We start from the raw sequence: 16,539 nt of genomic DNA on the forward strand, positions 1-16,539 counted from the left end.
AGAGTCAGGAAAGAACTTGAGGCGTCAAAGATGGAAGCAAGGAACTGGATTGGAAGACAAACAGTTCTCGAAAACAAGGAGTCAGACTTGACTTTGAGCCATGGGGGACCTACCTCATCCTTTCACATTACGTAATTAGAAAATGGGACAAAAGATATAAAAAGCCAGGTGTCAGACGCCAGATAGCTGAGAGTACAGGACTCAGATCCCTTTGGAAAGGGAAACAAAGGAGGCAAGCCCTGTCGTTTAATTTCCTAACCTTGGACCATTTTCCAGATACCATTCTGTTAATGATTTCTGATTCTATTGTGGTCACACAATATTTTCTGTGTGATTTCAATCCCATTAAATATATTGAGTCATGCTTAATTCCCTGGCTTGCTGGCTGAGAGAGTTCCAGGCCACAGCACACGGAGCAATCACAAACAGCATGGGGGGTTTGCCGAGCTAGATATAGGAATCAGAGTTCATGGAGGAGGCAGCTGCAATTTATGGGGCAGACACAGGAGAGGGGAGAAATATACAGAGAAAACCTCCCCTGAGTCCACTGCTGAGTCCTAAACCATTCATTCAGAGCTCAGAACCCCATGAAGCTGGACAAGAACAATCGCAGGGCTGTTAAAGTGAACAATTACCAGAGCGTGCACAAGAGTAAGAGGCATTAGAGGTCCTAACAACCGGAGTGGAGAGACCTCACTGAATAGCAGAGGCATTCAATACATGTCCCAGGAGGGCCACATCTTAATAGTAGTGCCAAACCTGTCCAAGAGTAAAGGCTTCTCTAATCTGTCCTAACAAAGCATGAGGGCATCAGCTGATTCACTGCAAGACAGAACAAAGTTCAGAACTCTTTAAAAAAAGGAAACAAAGTACAACATTCAACAGTATTATGGTTTTATTTTATTGAAGTCCAGCATTCAATAAAACATTAGTAGACACATGGAAAAGAGGAAATCATCACCTGTAGTCAAGAGATAAAACAGTTTATAGAAACAAACCCACATACAGAGTTGATAGAATTTGCAGACAAGGTAGTTAAAACAACCACTATGACTATATTCAGAAATTTAAAGGAAGCCATGAACATAATGAGGAGAGAAATGGGAGATACAAAAGAAAACAATGGAACCCCGAAGCTGAAAAACATAACACCAATAAGAAGAGATTAGAAGGATGACTTTAAAAGTGGTTTAGACACTGCAGAAGAAAAGACCAGTGATCCTGAAGACACGGCCATAGAGATTATCCAAACAAGAGGACAGTGAGAAAAAAAAAGTAAAAACTTTACAGAGCCTCAGAGACCTGGGAGACAAGTGGGCTAACATAAATACAAGAGGAATACCTCAAAAAAAATAAAATAAAATAAAAAGGTGATGGAGAAGGTAAAATCTATTTTAAGAGATAATGACGAAATATTTTTGTAATTTGATGAAATTGATAAGTATATAGAAAACTTGAAAAACACTATAAACTAACCTGAACTAATTGATGTTTATACAATATACCATCCCCAAAACAGTAGAATTCATATATTTTAAGTACATATGGGACATTCACCAAAATAAATCATATGCTAGGCCATTAAGCACATCTCAATATATTTAATAGGACTGAAATCAGACAGAGAATGTTGTTTGACCCCACCAGAATTTGTAAGCATTTAATAGAAAGGTAGCTGGAAAATTGTCAAATGTTAGGAAATTAAACAACATGCTTTAAAATAACCCTGAGTCAAAGAAGAAATCACAATGGACATTAGGAAATATTTTGAATAAAATGAAAATAAACTTTGTGAGATACAGCTAACACAGTGTATTTGGGAAATTGTAAAGCTTTAATAACATATATTTTAAAAGAAGGCAAGACTAAAATCAATTATCTAAGTTTTTTACTTCAAGAAGCTATATAAAAAAGTACAAGTTGAACCTAAAAATAAGTAGAAGAAAGGAAATAATCAAGAAGGGTAGAAATCTACCAAACAGAAAATGGACAGACAAGAGAGAAAATCAATAGACCAAATTTGGTTTTTTGAAAAGATCAGTAAAATTGATACATTTTTAGCTTTATCACTCAAGAAAAAAGAGAAAATAAATGAATTACTAATATCATAAGTGCAAGAAAGGCTACAAGCACAGATCTATACACTAAATTAAAAAGGATGAAAGCAAACAACTTCATGCTGATACATTTAACAACTTAGATGAAATAGGTCAATAACTGGAAAGATAAAAAAATTATAAAAATGAATATGAGATTAAATAGAAAACCTGTATAGCCCTCACCAATTAAAGAAATTGAATTCACAGTAAAACCTTTTCCACAAAGAAGACAAGGAGCCTAAAAGTCTTAACCACTGAAAATCCTAAAGAAGGAATTATACATAAAAAAGCTATTAAATTCAAGTGAATTTAACAAGGTTAGAGGATACAAGGTCAGTATAAAGAAGCCAATTGTATTTCTATCTAGTAGCACTAAATAATCAAAAATAAAATAAATATACCATTAACTAAAATATGAAAAGTGAACTAGTATATAAAGTTAACAGCATATGTACATGGTCTATGTATGGAAAATGACAAAATATTGTTGAGAAAAGCAATCCTAAATGCCTGGAGAGACATATTATGTTTATAAATTAAAAGACTCATAATTGTTAAATTGTCAATTCTTTCCAAACTTATCTAAAAGTTTAATACAATTCAAATAAAAATTTCAGCATGCTTCTCTGTAGACACTAATGAGCTAGTTCTAAAATATGTTCTAAAAGCCATATGCAAATGGAAAGGATCTAGATTAGCCAACCAATTTGAAAAAAGAAAAGCAGAATTGGAAGACTTGCATTGCTTGATTTCAGGACTTAATTTGAAGCTACATTGATCAAGACAGTGTGTTATTGGTATAATAATAAACATTTATTATTGGCATAATAATAAATGTAGGAGAATAGAATAGGTAAGAAAGTGCAGAAATAGATCTTCACATATACAATCAATAGATTTTATTTTTGGCAAGGGTAAGTCAACGGAGAAAGGATGATTTTTGTAATATAAGTAATGCTGGAATGAATCACAGTATATTCAAAAATTAACTTGAAATGGATCATAGGACTCAGCATAAAAGTTAAAACCATAAAATATTTAGAAGTCAGCAGAGGACCAAATCTGTGTGATCATGGGTTTAGCAAAGATTTTTTAGATAGAACCATTGAAAAAAAAATTGATCAATTGAATTTAATCAAAATTAAAGATGTCAGCTCTTCAAAAAACACTGCTAAGAAGATAAAAAGGTTAGCCAGAGATAGATTTTCCATTTATATATATGACACATGACTACTACCTAGACTATATAAAGCACACTTACAATTTAATGGTAAGGACAAACCAGCTGATTTTGTAAAAACAGGCACAGACACTGTACTGAGGAAGATATAAGAATGGCAAACAAACACATGAGAACATCGCCATCATCAGCCGTCAGGGAAGTAACATCACCACACACACCACTTTCGCCTTGTGACCAGCAATGCCGCCCCGAGGTATTTACCCAAAAGAAAGGAAAACACGCCAATTGCAGGTGTTTACAGTGGTTTGATTCAGAATTGCCAAACCCGGAGACAACCCAAATATACTTCAGCAGGTGAATGAGGTGAATGGATAACCTATGCCATGCAGTAAAACACGGCTCAGCCATCAAAAAGGAATTAACTGCTGATGCACACAACGGCAGAGACTAGTGAGTGGAGCCAGACACTGAGGGCACACGCTGTACGAGTCCTTTCCTGTGACCTGTTTTTAGTGAGATAGCGGGGTGGCCCAGCTCTCGGCAGGGGGTGGTCATTGGGAAGGGAGGCAAGGAACCTTTGGCCTGAAGGAAATGTTCTACATCTTGACAAAGGTGGAGGCGACAGGACGGTGGCCTTTTAAAAAACTGACCCAACTGTACAATTAGATTGGGTGCAATTGATTACATATAAACTGTATTGCAACAAAGCTGATGTTAAGCAGAGGTGGTCAGCGGGAGAAGCGGGAAGGTCACACGAGGAACATGCAGCAGGTGGGGCATGTGTGAGGGTGGGAGATGGCCAACATTTCAGAGAAGGAGGCTGAGACCAGAAGAACTCCCTCTGGGGGTTCTGGCCACGGACACTGGCCACAGGAAAAGTGAGGGGCTCACGCGCAGGGAGGCAGCACCTCGTCCACCTGGTAGGTCTGAAGATGGCCGAACATTGTCTAATCCTTTACGGGTCGGGGACAGTGGTCCACTTCCTGCAACAGTTCTGGTCGCTGCCCCTAGTGGGCGATCTTGCTGGGGGACTTGCACCTCTGTCAACAGGTGCCCTTGCGTGGTGCCAATGTCATCCTCGCATCAGAGTAGGCTATTGTCCTCAGCCCTTTGGTACATGGAGGCCTGACAGGGATGCTCAGCTCCCAGGGGAGGCCCTGCACCATGCTGTCCCTCACACTCTCAGAATGAGCCCAGAGCTGCCAGGGGCGGGCCCTTGGGGCATGCAGACATGGGACCCTGTAGGTCCTGCCACCCACACCTTCATGTTTTGTTTCCACATCTGTTGTTTACTCCTGTAAGCTGGGAGCAGCTCCTCCTGCCTCATTCCATCAGGCCTCTGCTAACAGCGTAGGCCTGCAGGTGGGTGACAGAGGCAGGTCAGGCCCACAGAGGCTGTGCTGCGGGGAGTCCCCACGCCAGCTTCCTAAGGAGAGACTCTGGGGTGGCTTGCCCAGGTAGGACAATAGGTGGAAACGGTCCGGGGGACTGAGAACACTGAGACCATGAAGTGTCTGCAAGTGACGGGCCCAGCAGGCACTGAACCTCCTCGGCAAGAGCAAGAGGCCAACCCAGTCACCTCTCCCAGAGCAATTAGGCCACTGCCCTTTGTGATCTCTCAGTCATTCATTTCTAGAAATACTTGTGGCTAGAGACCAATGTCTGGTGAAAACCATATTTTTTTTTCCTTCCCACTGCCCCCGTCCCCATGAAATCAGATAAAGAAGGTGATTAAGTGATGAAGTGAGTTTATTAGGGGGTCCTAGGAGGTGCTGACAAAGTGAGAGCAGAGGTCAAATGATTGGACAGAGAAACTCAGAGGGAAGGACAGGTGATGCAGATGCAGGTGGAGGTGTCTCCAGGGAGGCAAGAGGTTGGGAAGCAGTGAGGTCAGGGGTTCTTGGGAGCAGAAGTCAGGCAAGGACAGTGGAAATCTGGGGTACCCCACCTTGGGTGGGGTCAGCCATCGAACATGGGTCAGCACTGGACTGATGGGTGGCTGGAAGGACCACAGTCACAGGTGAGACCTAACCCCAGCTAGTTCTGGGGAGATGTGCCTGGTCAGCAGCAGGCCTTCCAGGCTGAGTTGGGGACCTAGCAGGCCGGGCGGGAGCACACGGGGCGGCAGATCAGGGACACACAAGAAGCCGGGCGGCAGCAGGTGGGCCGGCAGGAGGAGGGGGCACAGCAGGAGGAGACGGGCACGCAGCAGGCGGGTCTGCACACAGGGCGGCAGATGACGGACATGCAGGAGGAAGGCCTGCAGCAGGGTGAGGGGCAGAGGGTGGGCTGACAGCACGAGGGGGATGGGCAGGGGGTGGCCCCAGAGCAGATGGGTGTGCAGCAGACAGGCTTGCAGCAGACAGGTGTGCAGCAGACAGGCTTGCAGCAGACAGGTGTGCAGCAGACAGGCTTGCAGCAGACAGGCTTGCAGCAGACAGGTGTGCAGCAGACGGGCTTGCAGCAGACGGGCATGCAGCAGGCCTGCTGGCAGGGGGACGAGGTGCAGCAGGAGGGCTGGCAGCACGAGGGTGTGCAGCAGCTGGTGCAGGCTGATTGGCAGGGGCTGGGCCCACAGGCCGCCTGGCAGCAGGGGCTGGACACGCAGCTCACTGGGGCGCAGACGAGGGTCTGGCAGGGTGTTGGGGCACAGCAGCTGGGGACACAGCAGGTGGGCTGGCAGCAGCTGGGGGCGCAGCAGGTGGGCTGGCAGCAGCTGGGGACACAGCAGGTGGGCTGGCAGCAGCTGGGGGCGCAGCAGGTGGGCTGGCAGCAGCTGGGGACACAGCAGGTGGGCTCACAGCAGCTCTCTGGACAGTCGTCCACCTGCCAGGAGGACTCAGTACAAGAGTCACAGGAGCCGGGCAGGCAGACACGGCTGCCATAGCTCAGGTCACTGGAGCAGACGGACAGGGTGGAGGCGGCCATGGTGGGCGGTGGGTTTTGAGGAAAGTATGAGTATGTGTGTGTGTGTGTGTGAGTGTATCAGTGTGTGTGTGTGAGGTGCCCGGGCTGTCGGCTTTTATACCCTGTGTGGATTGTGTTTCCCCACAGGATGCTCGGACACCTTCCTTGTTTGTGTTTGGTCCTCAGAGAACTCTCATTAGTGCGGGTTTTGTGTTTTTGTTCTGTGAGATGTTGCTCACTGTGAAGCTCTTGTATGTTGTGTGGCCTGTTGATTCATCCATCCTAAGCTGCCTTGGGCTCGTAATGTTGAGGTAGAGAGGCATGTGTGCCTGCACATAGTGTGTCCTGGGTCTGAGTTGGCTTCGTGAGACCTGGGATGGGTCACACAAACACCTGGGGAACTCCGTCGCTGGGGTGCCACTGCTTCCCAAGTGCCTGGCTGGAGAAACCGGGCCAGGAGGTCACGAGACTGGAACCTTTCTAGCTGGTTCCCCAGTGCACCCTCTGGTGCAGACACCCTCCCTGGTGCAGATGGCAGGCAGGTAAAGGTCTGGCCGTGGCACCTCCATGTCCCTGGGCGGGCTGTGCACAGCCCATCACCCTCCCGGCCGCTCGGTGAGGCTTAGACCCTGTGCCTGTCCACAGTGTTCCCACGCCACCGCGTTTATTTGATGCTGAGAGCTGTGCGTGTGACCAAGAGGCCCCGGTCCACCTCCCTGTGGAAAGTGCGGCCACCACAGCAGCCCGTCTGCATGGAAAACGAGGATTGCTTGGGCCTCCTGTTCTTTCTTGATCGTTAACAGAAGAACAAAATGCACAACAGCTCTAACAGGAAGGGCGAGAAGGTTAACCGAGTCGCCGTGTTCTGAGGTCTTCGCCTTGCTTTGCAAGTTGTAAGAGTACAAACGTATTCTGGAATAACCAAGGGTGAACACTGCAATCGCTAGGTCACCTCTGAAAGGTTAGTACGTACACTGAATGATTAATCCTGAATAGAAAAGGGGAATGAATCATAAAAATACTTGATTAACACAAAGCTGTTGGGAAATAATTAACACTTTGGGACAAATAGAAAACACGAGCAGAGAATAGATGTAATATTGTAGGTATGTGTGCTACTGACAAAAGGTTGGAACTAAAAACGTGGATAAGAATACATCATGCAAACCCCCGCCTGGAAAGGGATGATGCCCCAGCACATCAAGGGTGGCCTGAGGCAGGACCCCACTCCCACTCCACATGCACCCTCCCCTGCTCTGAGGACCCAGGCTGGGACCTGCCACCCACTCCTGTTCCCCCGGGGACGCAATGAGACAGGCTCCTGAGCTAGACAATCTACATTTTACAAGCTGGATAACATCCCATGCAAACAAGCGTTGCTGATGCCTCTGGGAGGCGGAAATGGCGGCTGTAGGGCTTGGGTCACAGAGCCAGTGGGTGTAAAAGCCAACAGCCCAGATTTTCTGTGGGACTAGTCCTCCCGCAACCCCCACTGCAGGGAATCCTGCTCACCTAGGAGACCCCTGAGTGCCTCCCAGACACCCCCCACCTGGTGCATCACTAAAGGCAGGCACAAAAATCAAACCAAACTGAAATTATGAAAACTTAGAAATTTTTTAAAAGCTCACTGCATCATATATCATTTCTAAAGGTTCGGTTTCTATAATACACCTTTGAGCAACAGTTTCGTCTAATGGATTAGTCTCAAATGCAATCTGGAGAAGTGATGAAGCATTATCCAAAGGAGACAGGAGGCAGGGTTTTGTTGAATTGTCTGGTAGGCCAGTAACATGAAAGGAATCTATTTTGGTTTCAAATCTGCATTAAAAAGATAGGGTAAATATTAGCAATTGATATAATTATAAAGTATTTTTCAATTGAAAATAATAAAAACGAAAACAATTTCACTGTGCATTTTCTGCTATCCCAGTTCGCTCCCTTCAAACAAAATATACAGCTATTAGATCTGACTTGAAAAAGATTAATTCACTGAGAATCCTACCTATTCACATGTTGATTTCTACATAAAAAAAGCTATGAAGGGTTAGGGGTCTCTGGTTCCACATGAAAGGAACTTGGAAGTCAGCATTCTGTACTAACAACAAGTAAAAAAGCTGAACAAACTGAAAAATCAACAGCTCTTGGATACATAAAGAAGGGGAGCAATGGGACACAGAGCAAACTGCTGCCCCCAAGGGTAGCGAGGCAGACAGGTGAGTACAGGGGAGGCGTGGTTACCAAAGGAGAAACTCAGGAAAGGGAAGTACTGTGGACACCAGTGCGAAGGCTGAAAACCTGAACTATAGTTGATGAATTGCTGGAGACTCGGTGTGGAGCACTCCAAGTGTTAAAAACTCTAGGTGGACCCAGTCATAGGGAAGCCTCCACAGTATTTTGGATCTCTCCAGAAATTTTACCAGGTTCCCACAGTGAATACTGCAGAAAAATCCCCATTAGCTTCAAGCAAGGGGAGGAGACAGAAACCATTTAAAAATATGCCGGAGTACTCTGTTCTTCTTAACAAGGCCTAGTCTTTAGAGAAGCCAGCTAACCAGAGCTTAACCTGATGGGTATTATCAGAGCCACAATGGCCTAGGGAAAGAAGAAGATGCTTTACATCGTATATTATCAGGGAAATACAAATTAAACATTGAGATACCACCGCACGCCTATTAGAATGGTCAAAATCTGGAATACTGAACAATATCAAATAATAGCAAGGATGTGAAACAACAGACACTCTGATACATTGCTGGTAGTATGCAAAACAGTACAGTTACTTTGGAAGGCAGTTTGGTGGTTTCTTACAAAACTAAATATAGACTTCCAGCCAAGATGGAGGCCTAGACAGACACACTGAGTCTCCCTCCACAACTAGAAGGCATACAACTACCTCAAAACTAGAGATAACCAGAAGTTCCAGAAAATCGAGCTGCATGGAAGTCCAGCAAACAAAGATATAAAGAAGGAATACTCATTCAGACAGGTAGGAGGGGCGGAGCCGGGGCAGAGAGGATGCAGTGTGGTGGTGGCAGTGGTGGCAGCAGCAGCAGCAGCGGCAGACTGGTGGAAATTACAGTCACACATTTTAAAAAGTCGGGAAAAACACCTGGAAGTGCTCCCAGCACCAGACCAGACCGCACAGCTCAAGGTCCCAGCATTGGGGACAATAGAGCCTCATTGCTTCTGACTGTGCAAACCAGTAGGGGTTGGGGCAGAGAAAGAAACTGCCAGTCTCTCAGCAGAGTCCGCTTGTTTAAAGGGCCCCCACAGTCCTAGAACATCCACAGACCCACCCACTCTGGTAACAATGGCCAGGGCAACAGCTGGAGAGGCGCCAGTGCCATACAGAAGTGGGAGAAGTGCCTGGGAAAAGGGGTAAGTGCTGAGCAAGAGACATGGTTCCCTCTCAGACCCCACCCCCACACACAGCACCACAACGTGGTGAAACGGGTCACCCATGCTAATGAATACCTAAGGCTCTGCCCCTTACAATGTAACAGGAGTGACAGCTCTACCTAAGACACAGAGGCAAACAAACACAGGAGCCTGTCAAGATGAGGACACAGAGAAGTACAGCCCAAAAGAGGGAACGGATCAAGGTTCCAGTGGGAGAACTAAGCAACAAGGTGATAGCCAACCTAATAGATGAGGAGATAGCGAACCTAACAGATGTAGAGTTCAGAACACTGGTGATAAAGATGCTCACAGGCTTAACAGATATGCTTAAGTAAAGCAAATGCATAAGGGAAAAAGTGAAGGCTATGCTAGATGAAACAATGGAAAATCCACACAAAATCTATGGTGAAGAGGGTTCAAATCAATGCTTTGGAATGTAAGGAAAAAAACCAGTCAACCAGTACAGAATGAGGAAACAAGAATTGAAAAAAATGAGGAGAGGCTTAGGAACCTCTGGGACAACTCTAAACATGCCAACATCTGAACCATAGGGGAACCAGAAGAAGAGGAAGAGCAAGAAATTGAAAGCTTATGTGAAAAAATAATGAAGGAAAACTCCCCAAATTTGGCAAAGGAAATAGACATACAAGTCCAGGAAGCACACGAAGTTCCAAACAAGCTAGACCCAAAAAGGACCACACCAAGACACGTCATAATTAAAATGCCAAAGGTTAAAAATAAAGAGAGAATCTTAAAAGGAGCAGGAGAAAAGCAGAGAGTTACCTACAAAGGGGTGCCTATAAGACTATCAGCTGATTTTTCAAAAGAAACTTTGCAGGCAAGAAGGGACTCGCAAGAAGTATTCAAAGTGATGAAAAGCAAGGACTTATAACCGAGATTACTCTATCCAGCAAAACTATCATTTAGATTGGAAGGGCAGATAAAGTGCTTCCCAGACAAGATAAAGCGAAAGGAGTTCATCACCACCAAGCCATCATTATATGAAATGTCAAAGGGACTTACTTAAAAAAGAGAATATCAAAATTATGAACATTAAAATGACAACAAACTCACAAATATCAATATCTGAATCTAAAAAATAAAAACAAAATCCAACTAAGCAAACCAGAATAGGAACAGAATCATAGGTGTGGGGATCATTTGGAAGGTTATCAGCTGGAAGGGGGAAAGGGGAGAAATGGAGAAATGGTGCAGGGACTAAGAAGCATAATTGGTCAATACAAAATAGACAGGGACAAGTTAAGAATAATATAGGAAAGGATGGAGCCAAACAACTTATATGCACAACCCATGGACTGAACTAAGGGGGGTGAGATTGCTGGAGGGAAGCGGGGTACTGGGCAGAGGGGGGCAATGGGGAAAAAAATTGGAACTATTGTAACAACATAATCAATAAAATAAAATATCCTTAAAAAACAAACAAACAAACAAACAAACAACAAAAAGACACAGATAGAGAACTAAGAAAATTGGGAGAAAAATCTATAAAGAATATAAGGAGTATATCAAGCGTAAAAATAAAACAAATAGAAATTTGGGGGGTAAAATTACAAGCCGATATGAAAAACCACTAGAGAGGGTCAACATCAGATCACAGCAGCCAAAAGAAAAACTCAGTGAACTCAAATACAGGACAAGTGAAAGTATTGAGAGTGAACCAGAAAGAAAAAGGAATGCAGAACAATGAACAGTACCTAAGATGGGAGACCATTAAGGAGACCAACACATTTATCCTGCAAATCCCACAAGAAGATAAAGAGAAAGGACAGAAATAATATTTAAAGAAATAATGGCCCAGAACTTGTCAAATCTGATATAAACCATGAACCGAAATAAGGAAGCTGAACAAACTCTAAGATTAATTTTAAAAGACCCACACAGAACGCATTATAATTAAACTGTCAAAAGCCAAAACAAAGCAACAAGGGAGGATCAACTTATCACATACAAAGGATACTTAATAAGTTAATAGCTGATCAATCATCAGAAACCATGGAGGTTATAAGACAGTGAGATGATGCACTCAAGGTGTCAAAAGAAAAAAAATGTCAACCAGGAATTCCTTATCTGACAACACTATCCTTCTAAAATGAAAACGAAATCACCATTTACAGATGAACGGATGCTGATCCGATTCATCACTAGATTTGCCCTACGAGAAACGCTAAAGGGAATCAATACTTCAGGCTAATAGGAAGGGATACAGTGACTTACAGATAGTAATGAGAAGCTGTATTAAGAATAAAGAACACTAGTAAAGAACTACATAGGTCAATATAAAATCCAGGATTATTTTAGTTTTGGTTTCTAATTCCTCTCTTTCCTGTAGGTTTAAAGACAAATGCATAAAAAAATCATAAATCTAGGTTAATAGGCATGTAATGTAGTGAAAATATTAACTTAAAGGAGGCAAATTTACCTGTTGCGGAGCAGAGTTTTTGTGGGTTATTGAAGCTAAGTTAATATCAGTTTAAACTAGACTGTCTTAAATTTAGAATGTTAATTGTAACCCCCATAGTATCCACTAAGAAAGTGACTAAAATATATACAAAAAAAAATTGGGAAAAAGTTGAAACAAAACCAAGCACAAAAGAAGGCAGAATTAAAGTTGAGGGGGAAGGTATAAAACATAAAATAAACATAGAGCTAAAAGACGGAAGTCCTTCTGGTACAGTTGAATGAGCAGCAGATGGGAAACAAAGGCAGGGCCTCACCCGTGCAGCCTAACAGAGAACTTAACACAGAGGCTAGAAGCAGACAGAGACATGTCTCACCCGCTAACTCAGCAGCCCTGGGCCTGGCCCAATAATAGTGCCAGGCGTTCCAACACCACAAGAAACACACTGTCTTAGCCTGGGAGGAGGAAAGTTCTTGAAGTTCTATGTATCCCTTCCACTAACTGGGAAGGAAGCCTTTGAAACTGTGTTTTCATCCCAAGGCCAGAAAGAAGTAAGAGGGTCCATGGCGCCCAAAAGGAAGAGCCCATAAATAACTTTGGGTAACTCCCCCAACTTCGATTAACTGCCTCCCTTCACGCATGTGTTTTACAACAAGAAGAACAAGTAGAGTCTGAGGAAGATAAGAATTCGGGCTAACAGACCCCTACACGTACCTAAATTTGGGTAGTCATGCTCCGCCCCCTCAAGAAAAGCTGGCTCCACACATGTATCCTCCAATCAAAATGTAACTTCTTCACCTCCATCCCACCAACTATATATGTGTTCAGAACAAACGATTCACTCTCTTGGCTCTTGGTCTTCATGGAGCTCTTGGCCTTCTGGCCACAGAGCCTCTGGCCACCCTAGGGTGAGCTTGCCAGCCCAGCCTTTGGCCACCCTTGCTTTTGCTCCCCCACTGATTAATAAATTTTGCGTGCATGCTAATACGCTCGCTGGTCTGTAATTCTTTACTGTGTTGGTGAGAAGAACCGGGGCTTCTCCCATAATAATACCATTATCCAGTAAAATAAACCAGGGCTCCTTGGCAAGTACCATTTCTTATTCAAAGGTCCTGATCCCAAGGTTTGTTTATTTTTCATTTAAAAATGAAGATTAGTGGGGGCTTGAGGGGGTTCAAGATAATCTAGCACCAAACTGAAAACTTATTTTTGTAATAATTAAAAATACTAAAGTAGAATTAAAAATGAAATTACAGCACTCCTGAGGGACAGCAATGGCTGCAAGATCATTAGCCATGGTAACTTCAAAATAAGAACAAAAACAAAATAAAAACTAAAATGAAAAAGGTGAAATAAGTAAATAAAAAATAAAATGAAAAGAAAAACAAATAAGAAAAATTTTAAAAAAGGGAAAATAATAAAGGAAAAGGAACAAAATGGAAAAAAAATGGCAAAAGCAATACAGTAAGAAAAAGCAAACACTCTTGCAAAGTAATGGCAAGAACAAAGCTCGCAAGTCCTAGTCCAACTGGTCACCACAATCAGCTTCCTGGGCTCTAACGGACAAAATCTCAGCCCTGCCAGGGCCGTGCATATAGGATGGGCTTGCTGCTGCGTCACAGTGGCGCCTGTGAGGTCAGAGCAGGCGTGTACCAGGCGTGGATGGGGATGAACTACAGGGGTTTCCCCACTTTCTGGTCTCACGACCCTTTGGCTGTGGAATAGAAAATAGGACACCCTCCCACCCAATGAACTTGTTTATATGGGATATTAAAGATTGATATTGACCAGAAATAAAAATCTGTAAGTTGAAAAAAGAAAAGAAAAAGACTTACTTAGCCTCATGCTCCAGGTCATAGTTCAAATATCACCTGCTGAGAGAAAAACTCCCCTGACTCACCCATTCCTACCTGCCTCGCCCAGCCCATCACGTTTGTCATCTTCGCGGCACTGACCACAGAGCACCTGGTTCTTGGTCACTGTCCGACCTTCCCGTGAAGACAGGAGCATGGCTGCACTCTTCCCTGTGTCTAGCACGGTGAGTGGCAACAAGGTTAGTGTTTAATAAATAGAAGAGTTTGGGGTAACAAAAGACTATATGGCAACTCCTTATTTAATCAAAGTGATTCATTAAAAAAATCTTTTAAAATTCATGTTCTGTCTTCACTCAGCTTTTGGAACAGATAAGACAGGAAAGAGAAGAGCTGTAATCTGGGTTTCAGGTATGTGGGTGCTTGGTGAGCCCAAGGAAAGGCCATTTGGAAGGAGCCTTGCTGTAAAGACTCAAGGAGAGGATCCGCCCCTCCCTCCAGTGGTACTTGCCGAGGGTGCGAGGAGTTTGGACCTGCAGTGAGGCTGCAATGCAATTTTACACTCTGACCATCCATTTCCAGATCACACAAAGGTACGTCTCAGGTGGCCCTGAGTAGGCCATTGAGGTAAATTTCTGTTACTTAAATGAACCATCTTGTGGAGAGATGTGATCATGGTGCTGGTTAATTTACATTTGTAAAAACACTTGGGAACCTCTAGATGGGAGGACTTCCGCAGAGGTACAGAGGGTGAGGTGACATGTTGGGTCCAATTCTACCCTTTTATGGTGGCACGGAGGGAGCAGGTGGGCTTGAAGACATTTAGGGAGAACCTCTGGCACATTACATTCAGACTAATCCTGAAGAAATCTCCCTACTATCAGTACATGGAGTGTTTTAATCACATGTGTAAGTTATTCTAGGAATTATTTTCCTTTCACACTTCCCTGCAGAAGTCTCAGCTTGGTGGTAAAGGGACTCTTTAGAGGGATTTGCCTGTGAGCTTTTCCTTCCCCAACACTCGAGTTTGTTACTTTTTACCTTGTATCGGTGTTACTTGGCTCCTAAACATGACAATCTCCGTCGCATATCTGATTGGGACCCGAAGGACAGTCATTTCACCAATTATAGACAGATGTTTACAAGTTACGGTCAGAGGTTAAAATAAGCTCAGAAAGGAGAAAAAGGAGAAAATTTCAGAGAAAGCTGCCAGTCTATGAGTTAATTATATCCATTTATAAAACTGGTGTTACTAGTTACTTAAGAAATAATACCAACAAAATAGGACACTTACTTTTTTAAAAAAGATTTTATTTATTTACTTTTAAAGGGAGAGGAAGAGAGGGAGAGAAACATTGATGTACAGAGCTACATCAGTTGGCTGCCTCTCACGTGCCCCCAAGTGGGGAGCTGGCCTGCAACCCAGGCGTGTGCCCTGACTAGGAACCAAACCAGTGATTCTTTGGTTCGCAGGTCAGAGCTCAATCCATTGAGCCACACCAGCCAGGTCAAAATGGAACCTGTTTCATTTCAACAATGTCAATACAGACCCAAAGACTGTCAAGGCAAAAGCCACGCTCTGGGGAACTCCAATTTGAGGTCTCCTCTACGCTGGGGTGTTCAATTAGGTGAATGAGGTACAAGTTAGGGGGCTTTTTAAAATAAAAAACAAATACATGAATAGGTACCATTTCACCTTGTGACTTGGATTAGTTAACGATATGCGGTATAGTCCACACCAGCAAGCCTGGAGGGAGTCCTTGTGGACATATTTTACTGATGGACCGTGGCCCACAACCATGGCCATCTTCCAGAAGGGCCCTGTGGAAAGAGTGGCCTATGAGCTCACACTAATTTTAAGGGCCTTTGTAAGTTCTTAGCAGTAAGTTAGAAGGTCTCCTTGTTAAGGCAACTTCCCACATTCCCTGATCTAACCTCATAGGATAGGCCTTCCGGTCACAACTTTAGAAGAGGACAATCGATATACACCAAAAAGAATTGATCTTAAATTAAGCAATACCAAGGGAAGAACTTTAGGCCAAGGTAGATTAAAAGTCAACAGATTTTACCCTTTGAATTGTACCTATCCAGTCAGTTTGTTCTATAAAACGAGAGGTCTGGGGTGATGAGTACAACAAAATGCTGCAGTGTCAGCCAAGTTTTGTATACCTGGGGTAGAATTCGTCTAATAAAACAGGTTCCCCAATCCCTGTGGGATCTGTAGGGATTTTCCAAGTAGCAAAAATGAGACCTTCTAGGTGTATTTTAGTAAATGCTATGGCTGTAGCCCTGGTCAATGAAAATATATATGGATCATCATCAATATATTTTTATCCTTTGGGGGGCAATTGGATTGAAATCGACTTTCCAAACATCAGATAGGCCTAATTAGGTTTAGTACCCCCTTTTCTAAAGACAGGTTCCCTTATTTTAGTTACGCATTTAATCATTGACAGGAGGTCATTGGCATCAACTGAACACCAAAGGAAATGTCCAATTTGGGGTGTGGTAAAGAAAGGTACTTTTTCTCTGAAAGTAGCTCCACTGTGACACACCTCAACTGGGACAGCAGGTTGTGAAGACAGCGGTGCTGTTAGGCAGTCCCAGGGCCAGGAGGCCCTGGGATGAGGTGCTATAGGGCCAGACCACTTCTCCAGTTAGACAGTGATCCTAACAGTCTGGCCAGCTCTGCCCTGCCCTGCTCTGCCCTGCCCTGCCCTG

At 43.8% G+C, this 16,539-nt stretch overlaps 2 protein-coding genes across 9 annotated transcripts in view; both read right to left on the reverse strand.

The window, feature by feature from the left end:
* Positions 1–16,539, reverse strand: part of TSPEAR (thrombospondin type laminin G domain and EAR repeats) — a 129,868-nt gene that overhangs the window by 63,463 nt on the left and 49,866 nt on the right. The gene's annotated exons all lie outside the window — the stretch shown is intronic.
* LOC150020637 (uncharacterized) lies at positions 5,377–6,210 on the reverse strand. Of its 8 annotated transcripts, none has more exons than XM_090261142.1 (3): positions 6,000–6,210; positions 5,722–5,780; positions 5,377–5,664 (listed from the first exon to the last, which is right to left on the reverse strand). In XM_090261142.1, the coding sequence occupies exons 1-3, from the start codon at positions 6,208–6,210 to the stop codon at positions 5,377–5,379; spliced, it is 558 nt and encodes a 185-aa protein (XP_090117268.1). The 8 variants fall into 8 exon arrangements, with proteins under 8 accessions (XP_090117268.1, XP_090116563.1, XP_090115140.1 ...); XM_090260437.1 differs by having other exon boundaries at positions 5,752–5,834; positions 5,949–6,210; XM_090259014.1 differs by having other exon boundaries at positions 5,377–5,634; positions 5,692–5,824; positions 5,885–6,210.

This window comes from Furipterus horrens, unplaced genomic scaffold (assembly GCF_987537825.1).
Source record: "Furipterus horrens unplaced genomic scaffold, mFurHor1.1.pri manual_scaffold_1, whole genome shotgun sequence".
NCBI classification, from domain to species: Eukaryota; Metazoa; Chordata; class Mammalia; order Chiroptera; family Furipteridae; genus Furipterus; species Furipterus horrens.